The sequence below is a fragment of the Leopardus geoffroyi genome, chromosome B1 (genome assembly GCF_018350155.1).
Source record: "Leopardus geoffroyi isolate Oge1 chromosome B1, O.geoffroyi_Oge1_pat1.0, whole genome shotgun sequence".
NCBI classification, from domain to species: Eukaryota; Metazoa; Chordata; class Mammalia; order Carnivora; family Felidae; genus Leopardus; species Leopardus geoffroyi.
In genome coordinates, this window is record NC_059327.1 from 20,989,559 (window position 1) to 21,010,354 (window position 20,796).

At 38.4% G+C, this 20,796-nt stretch overlaps 1 protein-coding gene across 2 annotated transcripts in view; it reads right to left on the reverse strand.

The window, feature by feature from the left end:
* Nucleotides 1-20,796, reverse strand: part of ZDHHC2 (zinc finger DHHC-type palmitoyltransferase 2) — a 69,828-nt gene that overhangs the window by 14,846 nt on the left and 34,186 nt on the right. For both annotated transcript variants that reach the window (XM_045454934.1, XM_045454945.1), the window contains exons 4-7: nt 18,658-18,778; nt 11,430-11,499; nt 10,650-10,682; nt 1,572-1,692 (exon numbers count right to left, since the gene is read on the reverse strand). In XM_045454934.1, the coding sequence (XP_045310890.1) occupies nt 1,572-1,692; nt 10,650-10,682; nt 11,430-11,499; nt 18,658-18,778 (345 nt within the window). The remainder of the gene's footprint in view (nt 1-1,571; nt 1,693-10,649; nt 10,683-11,429; nt 11,500-18,657; nt 18,779-20,796) is intronic.

A 20,796-nucleotide genomic window follows, 5' to 3' on the forward strand; every position in this document is an offset into this window, starting at 1 on the left:
ATGCCATCTCAAAGCAAAACCAGTTTGTATCTCATTATATGTATCGTCCACTCTAGAAGGCCAGGCTTGGGCTATGGAAACTGAGTGAAACACCAGATCTGCTAGGAGATGTCCCCTTCTGATGGAAGGTCATACTGTCTCAATATCATATATTAGCACAGGTCACCGGATCTCACTGACAGCTTTGACAGCAGAGTCCTCAGAGTAAAAACTGTTCATTCCATACATATATATATATACGTATATGTATATATATGGAATGATATATATATATCCACATACACATATATATATATATATGGAATGACCAGTATACAGATGTATATATGTATATATATGTATGTATGTATATATGTGTGTGTATATATGTATACATATGTATATATACATATATGTGTATATATGTATGTATGTATGTATATGTGTGTGTGTGTGTGTGTGTGTGTGTATATATATATATATATATAGAATATGGTTTGCAACTAAAATCATCCATAGGAATGAGAAGCAGTGAGGTATTATCTCTCAGACATTCATTCGAGGCTATTCTTCAAGCTGGACATTGGAGTATTCTTGCATGCTAGGAGCATGTCCATATATATGCCTGTGCATTCCTAGTGCTTAGGGATGCAGCTGGCACATAGAGGCATTCAATAAATCTTTAGAAACAAATGAGCTACTTAAAGCCTAATCAAGCAATATCTAATAAAATTTCAGGATATTCTAGACAGAATACTTTTAAAAAATAATCTTTACATATGTAAAGAAAACATTTCAATTTTTTTAAATACCAAAAAAAAAAAAATCTTCTAACAGAGTCAATTCTCATTATTCACTGTGGTTATGTTCTATAATGGTGCCATGAACACTAAATTTGTGGCTATGGATCCAATGCCAAAGGCAAAATAAAGGGTTAGGTTCCTGCGAGCCTCTGGTCACCATATTCTCAGCAAGTGATCAATACACAACCTCGTTTGATGTGTGTTTCTGCTTAAAGACACCTTGCTGACATCTTATTTAGTACATATTGTTGATTCATAGCCAACAACAGCGTAAGTCATGCCTGAAGGAAACTTCTCTAACACATGTATTTTCTCCATAAGGCACATTCTAGTCTTCTTTTGCTTAGAAACACCAGACAGCAAGCACTTCGGCACTACATTTGAAATAGCAAAATCACCAACAAAAAGTACAAAGTGCAAAAAATGTGACACTAATCAGAATGAAAAGCATACTTGTTTACAGTAAGGGGGAACAAGAAGGCCAAACAAGAAGGCAGCATGTTGCCTTGTTTGATCTCAACTGGGAATGTGCACACGGGACGAGTCAAATTTTTCCCACTCTCAGCATGTCTGCAAATGACCACAAAAGCTCTGCGAGTACTGACTTTGGGATTACAGATAAATTTTAGCAAGCAGGAGAATTCACAAATACAGAATCTGTGAGCAATGAGGATTGACTATACAGAAATGAACTCTGTTTTATGAAATCTGTGTCTGAAATAACTTGATTACTGAAAATCTATTATGTACTTTTATATACCACAAAAAGACACCAAGGTATTGACTTACTGTCCAAAATTTGATAAAATACTGTAAATCTGTAGCAGCAATAAAAAGGCAGTACAGCAGAGAATAAGCCAAGAAAAGGAGGAAAAATTTATAATTTGAAAATCCAACACAATTGTTCACCCTGTTAAGAAAACAAAAACAACAGTTTCAATGAGTTGTGCACGTTCAACCTAGGTATACATATGCTCATCCTGAACACAGTATTTGGTTTCCTGTCATTTAAAATTCATTGGCATTTCTTTAAGCATGACTCGTAAGATTTCTTTCCACATACAACCATTAAAAAATCCATTTCACAAAAGAATTTGTTTAGATTTTTTGCTTTAATCAATCATGGACCGATAGCTGTGTATCGTGTCCATTTATGCAAATAAGCACATGCCTAAAAACACAGAGCTGGGGAGAAACCGAATGAAGTCAGGCAGATAAGAGGAACATGCTATGTTCTTTTTCTTTCTTACCTTTGGATTTAATTTCTAACTATGATTAAGTAACTTCAAATCTTTCAGGTTTTCCCGAATTAGATGAAATATCTTCACAAACTGCTTGCATGCCATCAGCACACCACTGAAGTAAACAGATTATCAAGGGGAGGTTTAAGAAAAGAAATAGGATTGAGAACCAAACTGCGGGGATCATAACATAAAACTGCCACTTGACAATTACGTGGCCCTGGCCAAGTGGAATAGTCTGAGAGACTTTCATTTTCCTTATCTGCAAAATAAACATTCCGGAGGTGGGCTTTATAGCCTTTGATTCCAAACATGGAGATTGATAATTCTCAGTTCTCACACTAAAGTATATTTGGGAGGAGGGGTAAGAATTCAAACTATTATATATCAATAAACATAAATACAAATACAACTCATACTTCATAGCCACACTCTTCTATCAATTTTTCTTATTTTTTTATTTTTTTTAATTTTCAGGCGCCTGGGTGGCTCAGTCAGTTAAGCGTCTGATTCTTGGTTTCGGCTCAGGCCGTGATCTCACAGTTTCTTGACTTGAAGCCCTGCGTCAGGCTCTGTGCTGATAGGGCAGGGCCAGTTTAGGATGCTCTCTCTCCCTCCCTCTCTCTCTGCCCCTCCCCTACTGGTGCTGTCTCTGTTTCTCTCAAAATAAACAAATAAACTTAAAAAATTTGTTTAATTTTCTTTTTGATAAAGACAGGGAACTACAGGATGATCTCATTGTAAATGTGACACAACACCTAAGTGGAAATGGCTGGCATCTTCAATGGGTGAGTTAACTTTGTTAACTGGTACAATAAACCCAGTGCAAAGAACATATTGTTTCCTGGCCTCAAATGTCTTTTGCTTACTCTAATGTTAGCAAAGTGACCTCATTCTCTATTGACTTTGCTAACAAACTAAGGCATTTTTCTTTCTAGATTTTTAAAGTAGAAGTGTACATATGAAAAATGTTTACCCAATTATACAAGATAAATAAGCCCCAGAGGTCTGTGAACACTGTACCTATAGCTAACAACACTGTAGTGTGAACTTAAGAATTTGTTAAAAGAGGGGCGCCTGGGTGGCTCGGTCGGTTGGGCGTCCGACTTCAGCTCAGGTCATGATCTCACAGTTCGTGAGTTTGAGCCCCGCGTCGGGCTCTGTGCTGACAGCTCAGAGCCTGGAGCCTGTTTCAGATTCTGTGTCTCCCTCTCTCTCTGCCCCTCCCCTGTTCATGCTCTGTCTCTCTCTGTCTCAAAAATAAATAAACATTAAAAAAAAATTAAAAAAAAAAAGGATTTGTTAAAAGGGTAAGTGTTGTGTAAGTGTTCTTACAATTAAAAAAAACTTTAATTAAAAAAAAGTAAAAAGGTAAGCCTTTATCTGGTTTATGAATAAATGGAAAATTTGGGGGGGGGGGAAGAAAAATGTTTATATCGTCTACCTCAAAAACCATAAGGTAAAGGGAAAGGCATTAGATTTAGTAATTCTGGAACATAAAGGTATTGTATATTGCAAATAAGTAATAAAGAAGGCAAAACTTGTGGGTGCACATTGTATGAAAACAGTTATGATTCTAGTGTGGGTGTAAACCCATTGCTGAGATTGCCTTTTGTGACATCTGAATGACACAATGGCAAGAAATAATATTGCAGAGAGTTCCAAACAAGCCTCCTGTAATTGCATTCTGTCTCCAAAGGATGCAGGATAATCCCTTAGCTTCCTTGTGTTGGTTTCTAGAGGAGAGAATGGTTACATGGAAGCTGGGGTGCCTTAATACTCTGGACAATGGGGGCAAAGACAATGGCTCTTTTGTGGACCAGGGGAAGATAAGAAGGGATAGGAAAGATTGTTTCTCTTCCTAGGGAATGTAAGAAGCAGGTTTGGTATTAAATGATACATAGCATTTTTATGAAAAGTAGAAGATTTTATAACATCGAATTTAACTTACTTTGACTTCTACTTAGGAGCATGATGTAATGTAACCTTAACTGTCACTTAGGAAACAGAAGAGAAAGTCAGTAAATAAAGACCAAGTATTTTAGAGTTTGATATGTACTTTACACTTGAAGAAATATAGTAATAAAATGTCTCTTCATAACAGACAGCTTTGATGAAATGTTTTAACTCTCTACTCCTTTGTAGACTCAATTTGAAAAGGAAGAGAATATAACTGGACAGCAACATGCAGAAGAGTGAAACTAAACCACTTTCTCACACCATTCACAAAAATAAACTCAAAATGGATGAAGGACCTGAATGTGAGAAGGAAACTATCAAAACCCTAGAGGAAAAAGCAGGAAAAAACCTCTCTGACCTCAGCCGTAGCAATTTCTTACTCGACACATCTCCAAAGGCAAGGGAATTAAAAGCAAAAATGAACTATTGGGCCCTCATCAAGATAAAAAGCTTCTGCACAGCAAAGCAAACAATCAAGAAAACTAAAAGGCAACCGACTGAATGGGAAAAGATATTTGCAAATGACATAGTGTGTAAAGGGCTAGTATCCAAAATCTACAAAGAACTCACCAAACTCTACACCCGAAAAACAAACAATCCAGTGAGGAAATGGGCAGAAGACATGAATAGACACTTCCCTAAAGAAGACATCCAGGTGGCCAACAGACACATGAAAAGATGCTCAACATCACTTCTCATCAGGGAAATACAAATCACAACCACACTGAGATACGACCTCACACCGGTCAGAGTGGCCAAAATGAACAAATCAGGAGACTATAGATGCTGGAGAGGATGTGGAAAAACGGGAAGCCTCTTGCACTGTTGGTGGGAATGTAAACTGGTGCAGTTGCTCTGGAAAACGGTGTGGAGGTTCCTCAAAAAATTAAACATAGATCTACCCTATGAGCCAGCAGTACCACTGCTAGGAATTTACCCAAGGGATACAGGAGTGCTGATGCATAGGGGCATTTGTGCCCCAATGTTTATAACAGCTCTTTCAACAATAGCCAAATTATGGAAACAGCCTAAGTGTCCAACAACTGGTGAATGGATAAAGAAATTGTGGGCTATATACACAATGGAATACTACTTGGCAATGAGAAAGAATGAAATATGGCCTTTTGTAGCAATGTGGAGGGAAATGGAGGGTATTATGCTAAGTGAAATAAGTCAGGCAGAGAAAGACAGATACCATATGTTTTCACTCATACGTGGATCCTGAGAAACTTAACGGAAGACCATGGGGGAGGGGAAGGGGGAAAAAAGTTACAGAGAGGGAGGGAGCCAAACCATAAGAGACTCTTGGATACTGAGAACAAACTGAGGGTTGATGGGCGGTGGGAGGGAGGGGAGGGTGGGTGATGGGCATTGAGGAGGGCACCTGTTGGGATGAGCACTGGGTTTGTAAGGAAGCCAATTTGACAATAAATTATATTTAATAAAAAAAATTAAAAGGAAGAGAATGTATTCTGTGTCTGAATGATTTTATATAAAGAAATAAAACATGATTGTGGTAAATATCCCTTGTGTGTTGTTTAAAATTCAGTGCAAACAGCTGTTGGCTCTGATTCAGAAAAAAGGCCTTCTGATTCTAAATTGGAAAAAGAACATAATATAGAAAAAAGAAAAAGGAAAGAAGGTGGCCTTTGGAGTCCAACAATCTTGCCATGGGACTTTAAGCCCACTCTTTAACTTTTCTGAGCCCCACTTACCTCTCCTCTTTAAAATGGGATAAATGATTTCTTTACAAAAAATTTTTTTAAAGAAAGAGAGAGAGCAAGCAACTGGGGGAGACGAGTGGCAGCGGGGGGGCAGGGTGGGAGGGAGAATCTTAAGCAGGCTCCACACTCAGCACAAAGCCTGATATGGGGCTTGATCCCATGACCCTGGGATTAAGACCTGAACTGAAATTAAGAGTTGGACACTCAGCCAACTAAGCCACCCAGGTGCCCAGGGACAAATAATTTCTGTAATTTCTGTCATTGTTACAAGAATTACAGATTATGTGTGTGTGTGTGTGTGTGTGTGTGTGTGTGTATACAGTCTCTAGCACATTATAGGTGCTCAACAAAATGAAGCTAAAATTACCGAATTTAATTAGCGTTACCTAATCTTTGGCAAGCATGTCAAAACAGATCATTAAGAAAATTAACACTAATGAAAATTTTATATTAAAAGAAAAAACAGTTCTGGGGTGCCTGGGTGGCTCATTCGGTTGGGCATCCGACTTTGGCCCAGGTCATGATTTCGCAGTTTGTGGGTTCGAGCCCCGTGTCAGGCTCTGTGCTAACAGCTCAGAGCCTGGAGCCTGCTTCTGATTCTGCGTCTCCCTCTCTCTGTGTCCCCTCCCACACTCATGCTCTGTCTCTCTCTCAAAAATAAGTAAACATTGGGGCGCCTGGGTGGCTCAGTCGGTTAAGCGTCCGACTTCAGCCAGGTCACGATCTCGCGGTCCGTGAGTTCGAGCCCCGCGTCGGGCTCTGGGCTGATGGCTCGGAGCCTGGAGCCTGTTTCCGATTCTGTGTCTCCCTCTCTCTCTGCCCCTCCCCCGTTCATGCTCTGTCTCTCTCTGTCCCAAAAATAAATAAACGTTGAAAAAAAAATTTTTTTTTAAAAAAATTAGTAAACATTAAAAAAAAAAATTTATTTATTTATTTTTTTTTTTAATTTTTTTTTTCAACGTTTATTTATTTTTGGGACAGAGAGAGACAGAGCATGAACGGGGGAGGGGCAGAGAGAGAGGGAGACACAGAATCGGAAACAGGCTCCAGGCTCCGAGCCATCAGCCCAGAGCCCGACGCGGGGCTCGAACTCACGGACCGCGAGATCGTGACCTGGCTGAAGTCGGACGCTTAACCGACTGAGCCACCCAGGCGCCCCTAAAAAAATTTTTTTAAAGAAAAAACACTTCTGACTACAAGATCCATCACTGTTTTAGTTAAAACAGAAGTGTGATGTTGAACTCCAGCACCCTTATGGGTAATCTCAACTGGCCACAGCAGAGAAGCTGAAATCATTGACGACAAACAAGCATAGTTTTCTGATTTTTCAGATGCTCAAAGTTGACAGTTACTGCACTTCAAAATTATATACAAGACCCGCCTAATAAGAGTTTGGAACATCCTGAAGATCTTTTAATGAATGACTGTTGTATTCCCAAAATGACTACAAAAAAAGGTTATTTATATACGGATAGGGAAAATTTTCCAGGATATATTAAGTGGAGAGAGAAAAAAAAAAAAGGCACAAACCCAGTCCTTAATGGAACCACCTGTGTGAAAACAATGTGTTTTTGCGTGTGTACAAAAACACGTAACACACCCACATCCACATTTATGTCAGAAATGTGCACGCGACGTTTAGCAACACGTTCTTGTAAGCAGGAGCAGAAAGGGGGAGAGGGCACTGAGAAGAACACTTGTACTTTTTTTAAATTTTTAAATTGAGTACCATGAGTATGTATGTATCACCTATAAATTTTTTAATTTAATCTTTTTAAACGTTTTTCTTTATTTTTGAGACAGAGAGAGACAGACCATGAGCAGGATAGAGGCAGAGAGAGACAGGGAGACACAGACTTGGAAGCAGGCTCCAGGCTCTGAGCTGTCAGCACAGAGCCTGACACAGGGCTCGAACTCACAGACCGTGAGATCATGACCTGAGCCCAAGTAGGATGCTCAACTGACTGAGCCACCCAAGCCCACCCCCCCCATTCTCCACCGCCCACCCCCCCCCTGCCCGAGGGAATCTTAAGCAGCTGCAGGGTCCCTCCTCAATGTGGAAGCCTGACATGGGGCTCGATTCCACAACCCTGGGATCATAACCTAAGCCTAAATCTCAACTCAAATGGTTGTTTAAGCTTGGTTAAATAAAAACAGCTTACATAATGGAATATCATACAACCAGTAAAAAAAAGAACCAGACAGCTCCATATATATCAGTAGGTCTAGAGAATATTTTTTTTGTTTATTTATTTTTGAGAGAGAGAGAGAGAGAGAGAGAGAGAGAGAGAGAGAGAATGAGTAGGGGAGGGACAGAGAGAGAGGGAGACACAGAATCGGAAGCAGGCTCCAGGCTCTGAGCTGTCAGCACAGAGCCTGACGCGGGGCTCAAACTCACAAACTGGGAGATCCTGACCTGAGCCCAAGTAGGACGCTCAACCGACTGAGCCACCCGGGCACCCCTAAATTTTTTAATTTAAAATTTTAATTTGAAATTTAAAATACGTAAATGAAATGACTGCTCCATGCAGCTGGCACCAGACAAATATTAGGCCGCTGGCACTCATCCCTTCACAAACCGACCTGGCTACTGCTTGCTGCAAGGGTGGGCCCAGAGCTGAGGCAGTGGCTGTGACAACGGTGGCTATGACAGGAGACACAACAGCCCAGAGAAGCAACGACACAGAAGTTGACGGGTACTGCGGCCGGTTCATTCAACAGCTTCCACGTGGCCATGAAGAGTGAGCATGATAACGCGGAGGTATAGCTACACAATCCGAGCCCGCTTTTAAACCCTCCAGAGTCCTTTGCACTGACGGCTCAGAGCCTGCTTGTGATTCTCTCTCTCTCTCTCTCTCTCTCTCTCTCTCTCTCTCTCTCTCTCGCCCCTCCACTGCTCGTTCTCTCTCTCTCTCTCAAAATAAATAAACATTTTAAAAAAGATAGTTTAAAACCTCCAGAGCTTTAGATCTGTTCCCCTTCACTTATTTAACAAGATCTGTCAAAATGTGGAAGATTGTCAGATTGTGCTAGAAGCCTCTTACAAAGCCAAATTAATTGCAGGTTTAGAAAAAGTTGCTATCGTTGCAAATTATTATTTCCTATTTTTGTGCTGTAGTGAGGATAGCAAGAGCGCAGTAAGATTTATAGGTGTGCAAAGCTTGGGATTAATACAGATTGTTTCCACCTTTCCATCCCTTATCATCACGATCTCCTATTACTTTAGGTCAGAAAAATCAAAGTCAATTCTAGGTCCCTAAGTTCTTGCCCACCCTGCTAAGTTTTCCCTAGAACACATAGCTATTCAGAAAAGAGGGGTGTTTCAGTACGGGCTCCCCCGAGAGCAGCCCCTGGTCAAGAACCTGGATACAGTGTATTTGAAACAAGGAAGGGAGAAAAGCCAAGACAGCATGTGTTGATGGCCAGGCCCGTGCTGGTTGAGGGTGGCCTCTGGGTGCATGAAAGGCCTGGCGCTTGGGGACTGTCCAGCTTAGCAGCCAAATCAACCCCCTCAGGTGGAAAAGAGCCCTCAGGCGGAGAAGAAAAGAAATTGTGGTGCTTGAGGCAGGGAGCTGCCACGGGCAGGGGAACTATTCAGGTGCAGTGAACCCACAGACAGGTTGTGAGGATGTGGTGAGGAACTACTAGAGGGATCAACAGAGGAATGTAAGGAAGATTAAGAAAACTTACAATTGAAGATATGCGGGGGGCGGGGGGGGGGGCTACTTGCTGAGAAAGAGAATACAATGAATGAAAGAATAAGGAAAGCAAAAGAATGGCTACAAATGAACATTAATATCAGGGGAGGCTATTTATTGAGATCTTTCCTTGAGAAGAACATTATTCTCACAGGCATTAACTTGCCTTAACATTTGAAAGAAGAAACCCTAGGTGGAGAAAAGGAAGAGGTATCTAGAGAGAGAAAGTACCGTGAACCTGACATTTCCCTGTGATTTCCCGCAGCTGAGAGAATCATTCCTGGTATGTTTCTACCAACACCTGACAAACACTGGTGAGCATGTCTACCCTTCTCTGGGGGTCACCCCTGAAAGAAGACAAGGCTTGTACAGTAATCATGCCTCGTGTCCAAATCCAAGCCACTGGTAACCTCAGTGTAGCTGTCACAGGTATGTGTACCTTGAGAAGAAAAATTACAGAGAGGAGTAGAAAAAAATCAACCCTCATTACTTAATTAGACCTTTCAAATAACCCTTTGTTCAGCTGCCTGATCTAAAATTATTTTTTAAAATATTAATGCATTCTAAGTAGAAACACTTGTTTATTTAAAAAAATTTTTAACGTTTATTTCTGAGAAGGGGAGAGAGAGAGAGAGAGAGAACGAGAGAAAGCAACTGGGGGACAGAGGATCTGAAGTGAGCTGTGCCCTGACAGCAGAATCCGATGTCAGGCTCAAACGCATGGACCGTGGGCTGAAGACCTGAGCCGAAGTCAGACATTTAACCGACTGAGCCACACAGGTGTCCCTGGAAACCCATATGTGTATATTTGTGTATTTGCTATTCTACTCCTCAATGTCAAGTTCTATTTAAAATAAATTGTTAAAGTTTTAGATGAATTAATTTATTATTCAAAACTTCCAGTGAAGTATTGTGTATAATTTATGAATACATTTTGGTGTAATTTCTGGGAAGTGTTTCAGGATCTCTGTATTTAGGCATGTGCATACAAAGAAAACCATTTGTTCTAAGCAAATATGACTAACTTTTATACTGTTTACCTACTAGTTTTGAAGTTATTTCATGGAAATTCTTCCAAATAAAAAAAGCTCCCTTGAGCTAATTTAACAAATACTAGAAACTAAATCTGAAAGTACCTCCTGGGTCAGCTAAGGCAAGATTTATAAGAAGATTTAAACAGATAAATGATTCAATTTATTAAGTTGTAAGGGACAGAAACCTGTTTGAATACAGATCTATACTCACCAAGGGCAATGATGATCCATCTTCAAAATACATCTAAAAAAACACACACACAAAACTTAACACCATAAAATTTTAGCCCCATTAAAGTATAAAAAGCAAATATAAAAGTCATAGAAAAAAGAGTTGTGGCAAGTAAAATATCGCAAAATTGCTTACTTATCTAAAAGTTGAATAATAGAGAAAGTCTTCAGCTCAAATAAACATGACAGCCAATTTTAATTATGATATAATTATAGAACTTTAAAAATATACACGCTTTAAAATACAAATAAAATACCTCATTTTTTGCAAACAATGCAATATGTTAACACACAAGTATCTTAGGTTAAAGAAAGTGCAAAATGTCAACAGGTTTACAGAAAGTCTGGATGAACCTTTTCCTTTAATATCAATCTTTAAGATAAGGAGCACTGTCCCTGTGGTGTAATAAGAATCTGACAATATCTAATTGTCATGAAGTCAAATGAGCTATCTCTATAAAGATGAAAAAGAGTCACAGAAGCATTTGTTAAACAGAACTAACCAAGTCTGAGCTGTCAAAACTCGTGTACTTGACTCCCATCCATGTGAATCTGGGGGGGTGGGGGGGGTGGGACAATTAAGTGAGTGTGGCCCTCGCCACACTCACATTAATGCAAGTGATTATACTGGTTCTATTTCCTAAATAAAGCTCTCAGAAGCACAATTAAAGAAATGATCTGGAAAACAGTGAGGAAAGAAACAGTATTAATTAAGAGGAACACCACATGTAGACATTTCAGAAGTAAAAGGTTTTCTTACTTGTCACAGACAGAACAGTGATGGCAGCGGTCTGGTTTTATGAGTTGGCATCTATCACAATATCGGATTGCTAGGGACAAAAAGTTCCACTTAGTCTTAGATTTAACACTGAATTGAATATACAATTAAACAGCTCTTATCATCTATCCAAATTTAACTTCTAAAAAGCATAGTGAATTTGAATTTGGTAAAAATGAGATGTTCTCTTGTGTAAATACAAAAATAGGATGACTTGCTTATAGCCCCAGTTTTCTTTCTTTCTTTTATTCTTTCCTTATTCCTTGCTCCTTCCCTTCCTTCCTCCCTGCCTCTCTTCCTACCTTTCTTTTAAAAGTAATTTCTACACCCAATGTGGGGCATGAACTCACGACCCCGAGATCAAGAATTGCACTGTCCACCAGTGACTAAGCCAGTCAGCTGCCCCGGCCTCAGTTTTCAAAAGAGATTTCTCAAGAATACAGAATCTTTGGGGGGAATTTTTCTAAGACTTTCACAAGTGCTAGTAATGATAGGAAAGCTCACAAAGGGTGCAAAAATATGTCCATTTCTATCAAAGTAAACAGAGTGCATACCACAGGTAAATCAACTTATTTCCTGTTCCCCACCAGGATAAGTACGAGAAGATACAACCACATTTTAGTTTTATGAGAAACACATTTTAGAAGTATGTGAATAAACTCTATTAGTTGTTCAAATTGTTCACTGTTGTGAGATACAAGATTAGAAGTGAGTACTAGAAGAAGTACTTCCAGTTCAGAATTTTAATTCTTGTAATAGAAGTCCTGATCCTTTCTTCTCTAATATACACATATCAAAGACAATGATGGATGTCTGATCTGGATATGCTATTTCAGTACACAGACATCTTACAAGATGCAAGCAGTCTACCTAAATTACAGGAAGACAGTTATTAAGTGGGCCACAGGATCAGTAAAGCCAAATTAATGCATTTAAAATTTGGAAAAAGTCCTTGCAACAAATAATTACCACTGTTATATTAGTTAATGTGATCTCTGAAACAGGAAACAGTTGCTATAAACTAAGATTAAGATGAGGTTTTTTTTCTTCTTTATTATTATTATTTTTCAATGTTTATTTATTTTTTGAGAGAGAGAGAGAGAGAGAGAGAGAGAGAGAGCGCTCAAGCGGGGAGGGGAAGAGAGAGAGGGAGACACAGAATCTGAAGAAGGCTCCAGGCTCCGAGCTGTCAGCACAGAGCCTGATGCGGGGCTCGAACCCACCATCTGTGAGATCATGACCTGAGCTGAAGTTGAATGCTTAACTGACTAAGCCACCCAGGCGCCCCAGATGAGGTTTTTTCAACAAGGCCTATTTGGAATTGTTTTCTATACTGAAATAAGTTCTCAGTCATCCCCTTACAACTCTCTTTTTTTCAGACACCACAGAGATTAATGGCATGGCAGCCTCATCTCCTAAATGAAGAAGTCTCACAGCAACATACTAGGGAAAGCTACACAGTATCACTGGCTCATGCAAAGCATTACAGTGGAAGGCAGTATTATCCAGCAGAAATATAATGTGAGCCACATGTATATTTTTAGATTCTCTGGGAGCTATGTTAAAAGACATAAAAATATGGGGCTCCTGGGTGGCTCAGCTGGGTGAGCGTCCAACTCTTGATTTCAGCTCAGGTCATGATCCCAGTGTTGTGGGATCAAGCCCCGCATTGGGCTCCATGCTGAGTATGGAGCCTGCTTGAGATTCTCTCTTTCTCTCTCTATGCGCCTCTGCCTGGCTCTCACTATCTCTCTAATCTCTCTAAAATTTTACAAAGACATAAAAAGAAACAGGGAAATTAATTCTAATAAAATATATTATTTTACCTAACATATCAAAAATATTATTTCAACATATAATTAATACACAAATTTAACCACATATTTTACATTTTTTAATGCCAAGTTTATATTTTTTACACTTATAGTTGAATTTTAAGTGGTAAGTTTGGGGGACAATGCTAGGTTCTCTCCAGATGGTGATTATCTCTATTTTAAAGTATGCTGGGCAGGGGTGGGGGGGGGGCTCTCAAGTCAAAGTGGGTAAATAATTCATAGGAAATCAAAACAATATAGAAATAAGATTTTTGTTTATAGTCTTTCATAAACATAAATTTAGTCTTTAAATTAAAAAAAAAACCCACAATCCCATTTAAAATTGCACCAAAAATAATAAGATACCTAGGAACAAACCTAACCAAAGAGGTGAAAGACCAATATTCTGAAAACTATGAAACACTGATTAAAGAAACTGAAGATGACACAAAGAAATGGAAAGACATTCCAGGCTCATGGATTAGAACAAATACTACAAATACTATTAAAATACCTATACTACCCCATGCAATCTACACACTCAATGCAATCCCTATCAAAATACCAAGAGCATTTTTCACAGAACTAGAACAAACAATCCTAAAATGTGTATGGAACCACAAATAGCCAAAACAAAGCTGGAGGCACCACAATTTCGGACTTCACATTACATTACAAAGATGTGGTGATCAAAACAGTATGGTATCAGCACAAAAATACACACACAGATCAATAGAATAGAATGGAAAACCCACAATTATTTGGTCAATTAATTTATGACAAAGGATGCAAAAAATATGCAAGGGGAAAAAGACAGTCTCTTTAACAAATGGTGTTGGGAAAAGTGGACAGCTACGTGCAAAAGAATGCAAATGGACCACTTTCTTACACCATACACAAAAATAAATTCAAAATGTATTAAAGATCTAAATGTGAGAACTGAAACCATTAAAATCCTAGAAGAGAGCATAGGCAGTGATTTCTCTGACATCAGCCATGGCATTTTTTTTCTAGATAGGTCCTCTGAGGCAAGAGAAACAAAGGCAAAAATAAACTATTGGGATGACATCAAAATAAAAAGTTTCTGCACAGCAAAGGAAACAATCAGCAAAACTAAGAAGCAATCTATGGAATGGGAGAAGATATTTGCAAATGACATATCTGGTAAAGGGTTAGTATTCAAATTATACAAATCAACACCCAAAAAACAAATAATCCAAATTAAAAATGGGCAAAAGACATGAACAGACATTTTTCCAAAGAAGACATCCTGACGGTCAACAGACACATAAAAAGATGCTCATCATCACTTACCATCAGGGAAATGCAAATCAAATTACAATGAGATATCACCTCACACCTGTCAGAATGACTAAAATCAACAACACAAGAAACAAGAGGAGTTGGTGAGGATGTGGAGAAAAAGGAACCCTCTTGCACTGCTGGTGGGAATGCAAACTGGTGCAGCTACTGTGGAAAACAGTATGGAGGTTCCTCAAAAAGTCAAAAATAGAACTACCCCTACCATCCAGCAATCGCACTACTATTTACCCAAAGAATACAAAAACACTAATTCAAAGGGATACATGCACCCCTATGTTTACAGCAGCGTTATTTACAATAGCCAAGATCTGCAAGCAGCCCAAGTGTCCGTCACTGATGAATGGAGAAAGAAGATGTGGTACATATATGCAATGGGATATTATTCAGCCATAAAAAAGAATGAAATATTGCCCTTTGCAATGACATGGATGGAGCTAGAGAGTATAATGCTAAGTGAAATAAATCAGTCAGAGAAAGACAAATACCATACAATTTCACTCACATGCGGAATTCAAGAAACAAAACAAATGAGCAAAGGGGAAAAAAGAGACAAAGACAAACCAAGAAACAGACTCTACTATAGGAAACAAACTAATGTTTACCAGAGTGGGGGGGGGGGGGAAAGGGGGGTGTTAACCGGCAATGGGGATTAAGGAAGGCACTTGCCATGATGAGCACCAGGTGATTCTTAAAATAAAAACTTAAAAAAAAAATTCCATGTGCTACATTACATTCAACTAAAATTATCCTGCTATAATTTAAAATGAACTATCTGATTATCATTTAAAAACTGTTAACAGTCAGGAAGAATTTTAACTGTCTTGTTTGAATTTTTTGAGTTTATTCTTATATTACTTTACTTATGTAATTTAAAACCTTTTTGGGTAATGTTGAAAAACAATGTTATCAACATCTGTGTGCAAAAAGATAAACTCCATCACCTCTGGGTGTTACCTTCTTACGTCAAAATCTACAAAAAAAAATGTTTGTAGGAAAAGATCAAGGGCAAGAGAGAGCTGAAAAAGCAAAGAGTCCTCACTTAATAAGCATAGAAAAATATCTACAACAAAGTTTGGTGATCCCTGTAAGAAAACAGAAGATGGTGGGATCAGAAGAAAGCACAGAACAAACAGGTGACATGAACAGTCCTGTTAATACCCTGCTTTACTACGCCCCACAAAATTTCTGTATGTAGGTGAATTTTTCTCTGTGTAGGGCAGCTTAATCTAGGCAGCTGGCCTTTTTCTCTCTGGGGTTTGGAGGAAGTACTATGGATTTAGAAGGGATACTAAAATCCTTAATTATATTACTATCACTTTCTTCAATTCTCTCTGAAAGACAAAGTGCATGAACACTGCACCTTTCAGGTGCTTTAGTCAATTTCTCAGGGGGAAGACGGAAGTTATCCAAAGAAACCAAGGGTCTTTGCTGGGGTGAGGAAGGAAGGACCCCCCCCCCCCCCCCCACATCCTGCCTTGGTGGTAGTGTGGTGGCTCCTCTGAACATCCATTCCACATTGTGTTTTCCTTTACATTCTGTACATTCCAGAGGGGGATCAATCACACTGACATAATCTATTTATTATACTTAGCATAATTTAACTTAGTCAGTGACTCTAGTCAGTTAATATTGATTTTAGCAGGCATCCCAAATTTTTGCACTGAAAATATAAACAAAGATTACATGAGGAGATCCAGATTGTATTCTGCACTGTCACAAATATTAAGAACCGTAAGTTCATCTCAGGATAAAGGTATCTAATACTTCAGAGGGATAAGAGCCTTAACATTATATAAACAACACAAGGAGATAACTTATAAATCCAAAGTGTAGTTATTACTAATGGAAATTAATACTTTGTTAAAGTAGGACCTACGCTTCCTCCCTTTCTCTTGACCCAGTGTTTCAAGGGGTACCGTAGAAAGCGCTGACCTAGGAATGTGGAGACTAGATTTTTGCACCCTAAACTGTCACTGTCATTAACCAGTTTTGGAAACTGGTGCAGTAATCTATTTTTAGAGTGCTTAAATTGAGTATTTGCTTAGGCTTATGTCGTGTCAATATACATAAACATACATAAGCACATCTCTGTGGAACAGAACCAGTGGCATTAATATTAAACCAAAGAATTACCACTTGCCCAGGGAAAACAAACAGAAAAAAATTGCAAGACTTTGACTTAGTTATGATTCTCAGGTGAGTTAGAAACAAACATAAATAATATAAAAATATTGATGAGATGGTTTACATTCTCGTTTTCATACTAAGCCTCTGAAACCAGTTGTGTATTTTATACCTAAAGGACAACTCAGTTTGGAGGGGTCACATTTTTTGTAAAGTTTATTTATTTATTTTGAGAAGGAGAGAGAGCATAAGTGGGGGAGGAACAGAGAGAGAGAGGGAGAGAGAGAATCCCAAGCTGCTCCGTGCTCTCAGTGCAGAGCCTGACTTGGGGCTCCATCTCATGACCCTGAGATCATGACCTGACCTGAAATTAAGAGTCAGAAGCTTACCCGATTGAGCCACCCAGATGCCCCAGGAGTTGCCACATTTTAAGTGCTCAACAGCCATATGGGGCTAGTGGCTACCAAAGTGGGTGGCACAGGCCTAAAGTCACAAAATTTCTAGGTGAGTCTTGGTGGGCAAGTATCAATAGTCATGTATGTCCATTTTTAAGACAATTCTTTAATCAGATTGCTACTAAACTACCTAAAAGATCTGACCCAGGTAAATGAGATTTATTAAGTGAAACGCATTTGTTATAGCAGCACTATCAACAATCACCAAAGTATGGAAAGAGCCCAAATGTCCATCGATGGATGAATGGATAAAGATGTGGTATATATAAATGGAGTTATTACTCGGCAATCAAAAAGAATGAAATCTTGCAACTACGAAAGAAATTTGCAACTACGTGGATGGAACTGGAGGGTATTATGCTAAGTGAAATTAGAGAAAGGCAAAAATCATATGACTGCACTCATATGAGGACTTTAAGAGAAAAAACAGATGAATACAAGGGAAGGGAAACAAAAATAATATAAAAACAGGGAGGGGGACAAAACAGAAGAGACTCCTAAGTATGGAAAACAAACTGAGGGTTACTAGAGGGGTTGTGGGAGGGGGGATGGAGGGGCACCAAGGAATCTACTCCTGAAATCATTGTTGCACTATATGCTAACTAATTTGGATGCAAATTTAAAAAAATAAAAAAGAAAATTTTAAAAAAGGAAAGAAAATTACCATACATTTTAAATATAAAGAAATTGCATCAATCCCTTAAGTTTTATACACTTTGTACAATTACTTCTTTACATTTATGTAAAATTGTCAATGTTATGTTCATTATAGATATTGCTCCCTTAAATTAAATAATAGGAAAAGTCTATAATTAAAACTTTAAAAAAATTAGGGGTGCCTGGGTGGCTCAGTTAAGTATCCGACACTTTACAGCAGCTCAGGTCATGATCTCGTGGTTTGTGAGTTCAAACTCTGGGTCAGGCTCTGAGCTAACAACACAGAGCCTGCTTGGGATTCTCTCCCTCCCTCTCTCTCTGCACCTTTCCCACTCATGTGCATCAAAATTAAAAAACATTAAAAAAAATCTTTAGTCCATTAAGCGTCTGACTTCAGCTCAGGTCATGACCTTGGGCTCTGTGCTGACAGCTCGGAGCCTGGAGCCTGCTTCAGATTCTGTGTCTCCCTCTCTCTCTGCCTCCCTCCCACTCACACTCTCTCTTTCTCTCTCTCAAAAATAAGCATTAAAATTTTTTTTTAATTTAAAAAATAAATCCAACTACAAATTAATACTTCAGCAGTTCTAACATCTCCACTGAGTCCCAACTAAGTGACTAGAGAAGTCACAAGGGAAGTGAGGTCTGTGCCAATGTGTTTGAGATCTTTGTGCCACACACCGTTACTCAAGTGTCTGTTTTATAGAATCATATAGGAAAGACTGAATAACCACCCAAGACATAACACAATCTATTTCAATGAGTGTTTGACAGTTTCAAGTATATAAATATGCTGAGGGTCACCACAAGAATCGTGCCAAAGCACTCATTATCGTGTACCTCCAGACATGGTCCTGGTATAGATGGGGAGATCTTTGGCTGCTCGCCGAAGAACTTCCTGATGGGCTTCTCCTCTTGGCTCTCTCTCCAACAATTCTTTCTCCGCATAAGAGAGATGGAACTGTGGAAACAATTTACATTTCAGTCAATGTTCTCAAGAAATTCCATATTGGTCCGAAAAGTTATTTATAAAATATTAATCAGATCTATTATATATACTGAGAGTGATAACAGAGTTTGAATCTGGGCATGTCTGTTAATCTAGTGGATCATTAGTTGACGCATCTAGAAAAAGGGAATAATAATACCTACTTCCTCAGATGTTCATGAAACTCAAGAGGAATAAAGTATGTAAAATTGTCTTATAGAGTTCCACTCCACCATTAGTTATACTAATAAATGAAGTGACAAAATAAACAAATTTGGCTCATTGGGTAAGTTTTTCAAGCGGATATTATTAGGAATAAAAATAGAAACAAAACTATCAAGCATTTTTTCTTATCTAAGTGAATTTTAACTTGAGGATAATCATGACATGAATTTCCTAGCACTCAAAAGAACTAATCATTAATTTTACTTCTTACCCTGCCAATTTGGTCCACCCAATTAAAAAAATCCTTATTTGAGAAAAATCAAATTTGTTTGGGCTATACACACACAAAGAAAACCCCAATCACACACACACACGCACACAAAACCAGTTGTAGAAGTCTATAAAGGTTTAAATGTGTTCCAGGAGACATGTACAAGGATATTCATAGCATCGTGGTATGAAATGTAAAAAATTAAACCCAACCCAAATGTCCATCAAAAGGATAATGGATAAATAAGTTGGAGTATGATATATCCACATAACTGAATCCTATGATGCACTGCATAATTAATGAACTTGAGCTGTGTTCAGCTCTGTGTTCAGCTCAACAAAGAATCTCAACATACTGTTGGACAACAAATCATTTTATAGCACGTAGTATGATTCCATTCATACAAAGTTTTTAAAACCAGAAAGCTATACACTATCCACATATACATACACATATATATGAATTATAAAGAAAAACAAGAGAATAACTAACACAAAACTTCAAGATAGTAGCTACTTCTTGAGGAATGCAGGGAAATACAATGCGGAAGAGTACACAAGACATGCTGAAAATATAAATGTTTTCTCTGATACTTGGGTGACTGTTTAGGTCTTTTCATTTTTCTATGCTTTATTTTGTTATTATTATTATTATTATTATTATTATTAGAGAGAATGTGCAAGTGTGAGCAGGGAAGGGGAAGAGGGAGGGAGAGAATCTTCAGCAGGCTCCACGCTCAGTGCACAACCTGATGTGGGGTTCAGTCCCATTAGCCTGGGATCATGACCTGAGCTGAAATCAAGAGTCAGATGCTCAACCAAATGAGCCACCCAGGCGCCCCTTATTATTCTTTAAACTATGCATTACAAATGCTTTTTCTGTATGGGGGCCATGTTTTTCAATTTTTTTTCTAAGTTTTAAAAGTAATCTAAGTAGGTCAATGAAGGAAAGAAAAACAATTTGTTGAAAATGAGGTGATGATATTTGAGCCTAATTCTTTGTCTTTGGAGAAGTAAAAGTATTTGTTTAGAGGTTGACAATTCTAACGAGGTTATTTTAAAAAGAAAAATAAATCTCCAGCTTCCAAATGTAAATAAGTTTTGGGGCACCTGGATGGCTCATTCGGTTCAGTGCCAGACTTCAGCTCAGGTCATGATCTCATGGTTTGTGAGTTTGAACCCCGCATCAGGCTCTGTGCTGATGGCTCAGAGCCTGGAGCCTGCTTTAGATTCTCTGCCCCTCTCCTGCTCGTTCTCTGTCTTCCTCTCTCTCAAAAAATGAATACACATTAAAAGAAAAAATGTAAATAAGTTTTAAGGTACCATAAGATTCCCATATGCATGACACATAGTTAAATATAACTGTAAACTTTCAGACCCATTAAGGTAAAGAAATTAAAAAGTTTTCCATAAGTAGAAATTTACATAATACAAATTATTCTAAATTAGCATATTAAATTTACTGGCATTAAATTAGTAGATAGGTTATAGTTAGGTCTTTAAGAGTTTCTAAGGTAATTTAAAAAAGTATTCTCTACGTTACATATTCCTCCTGT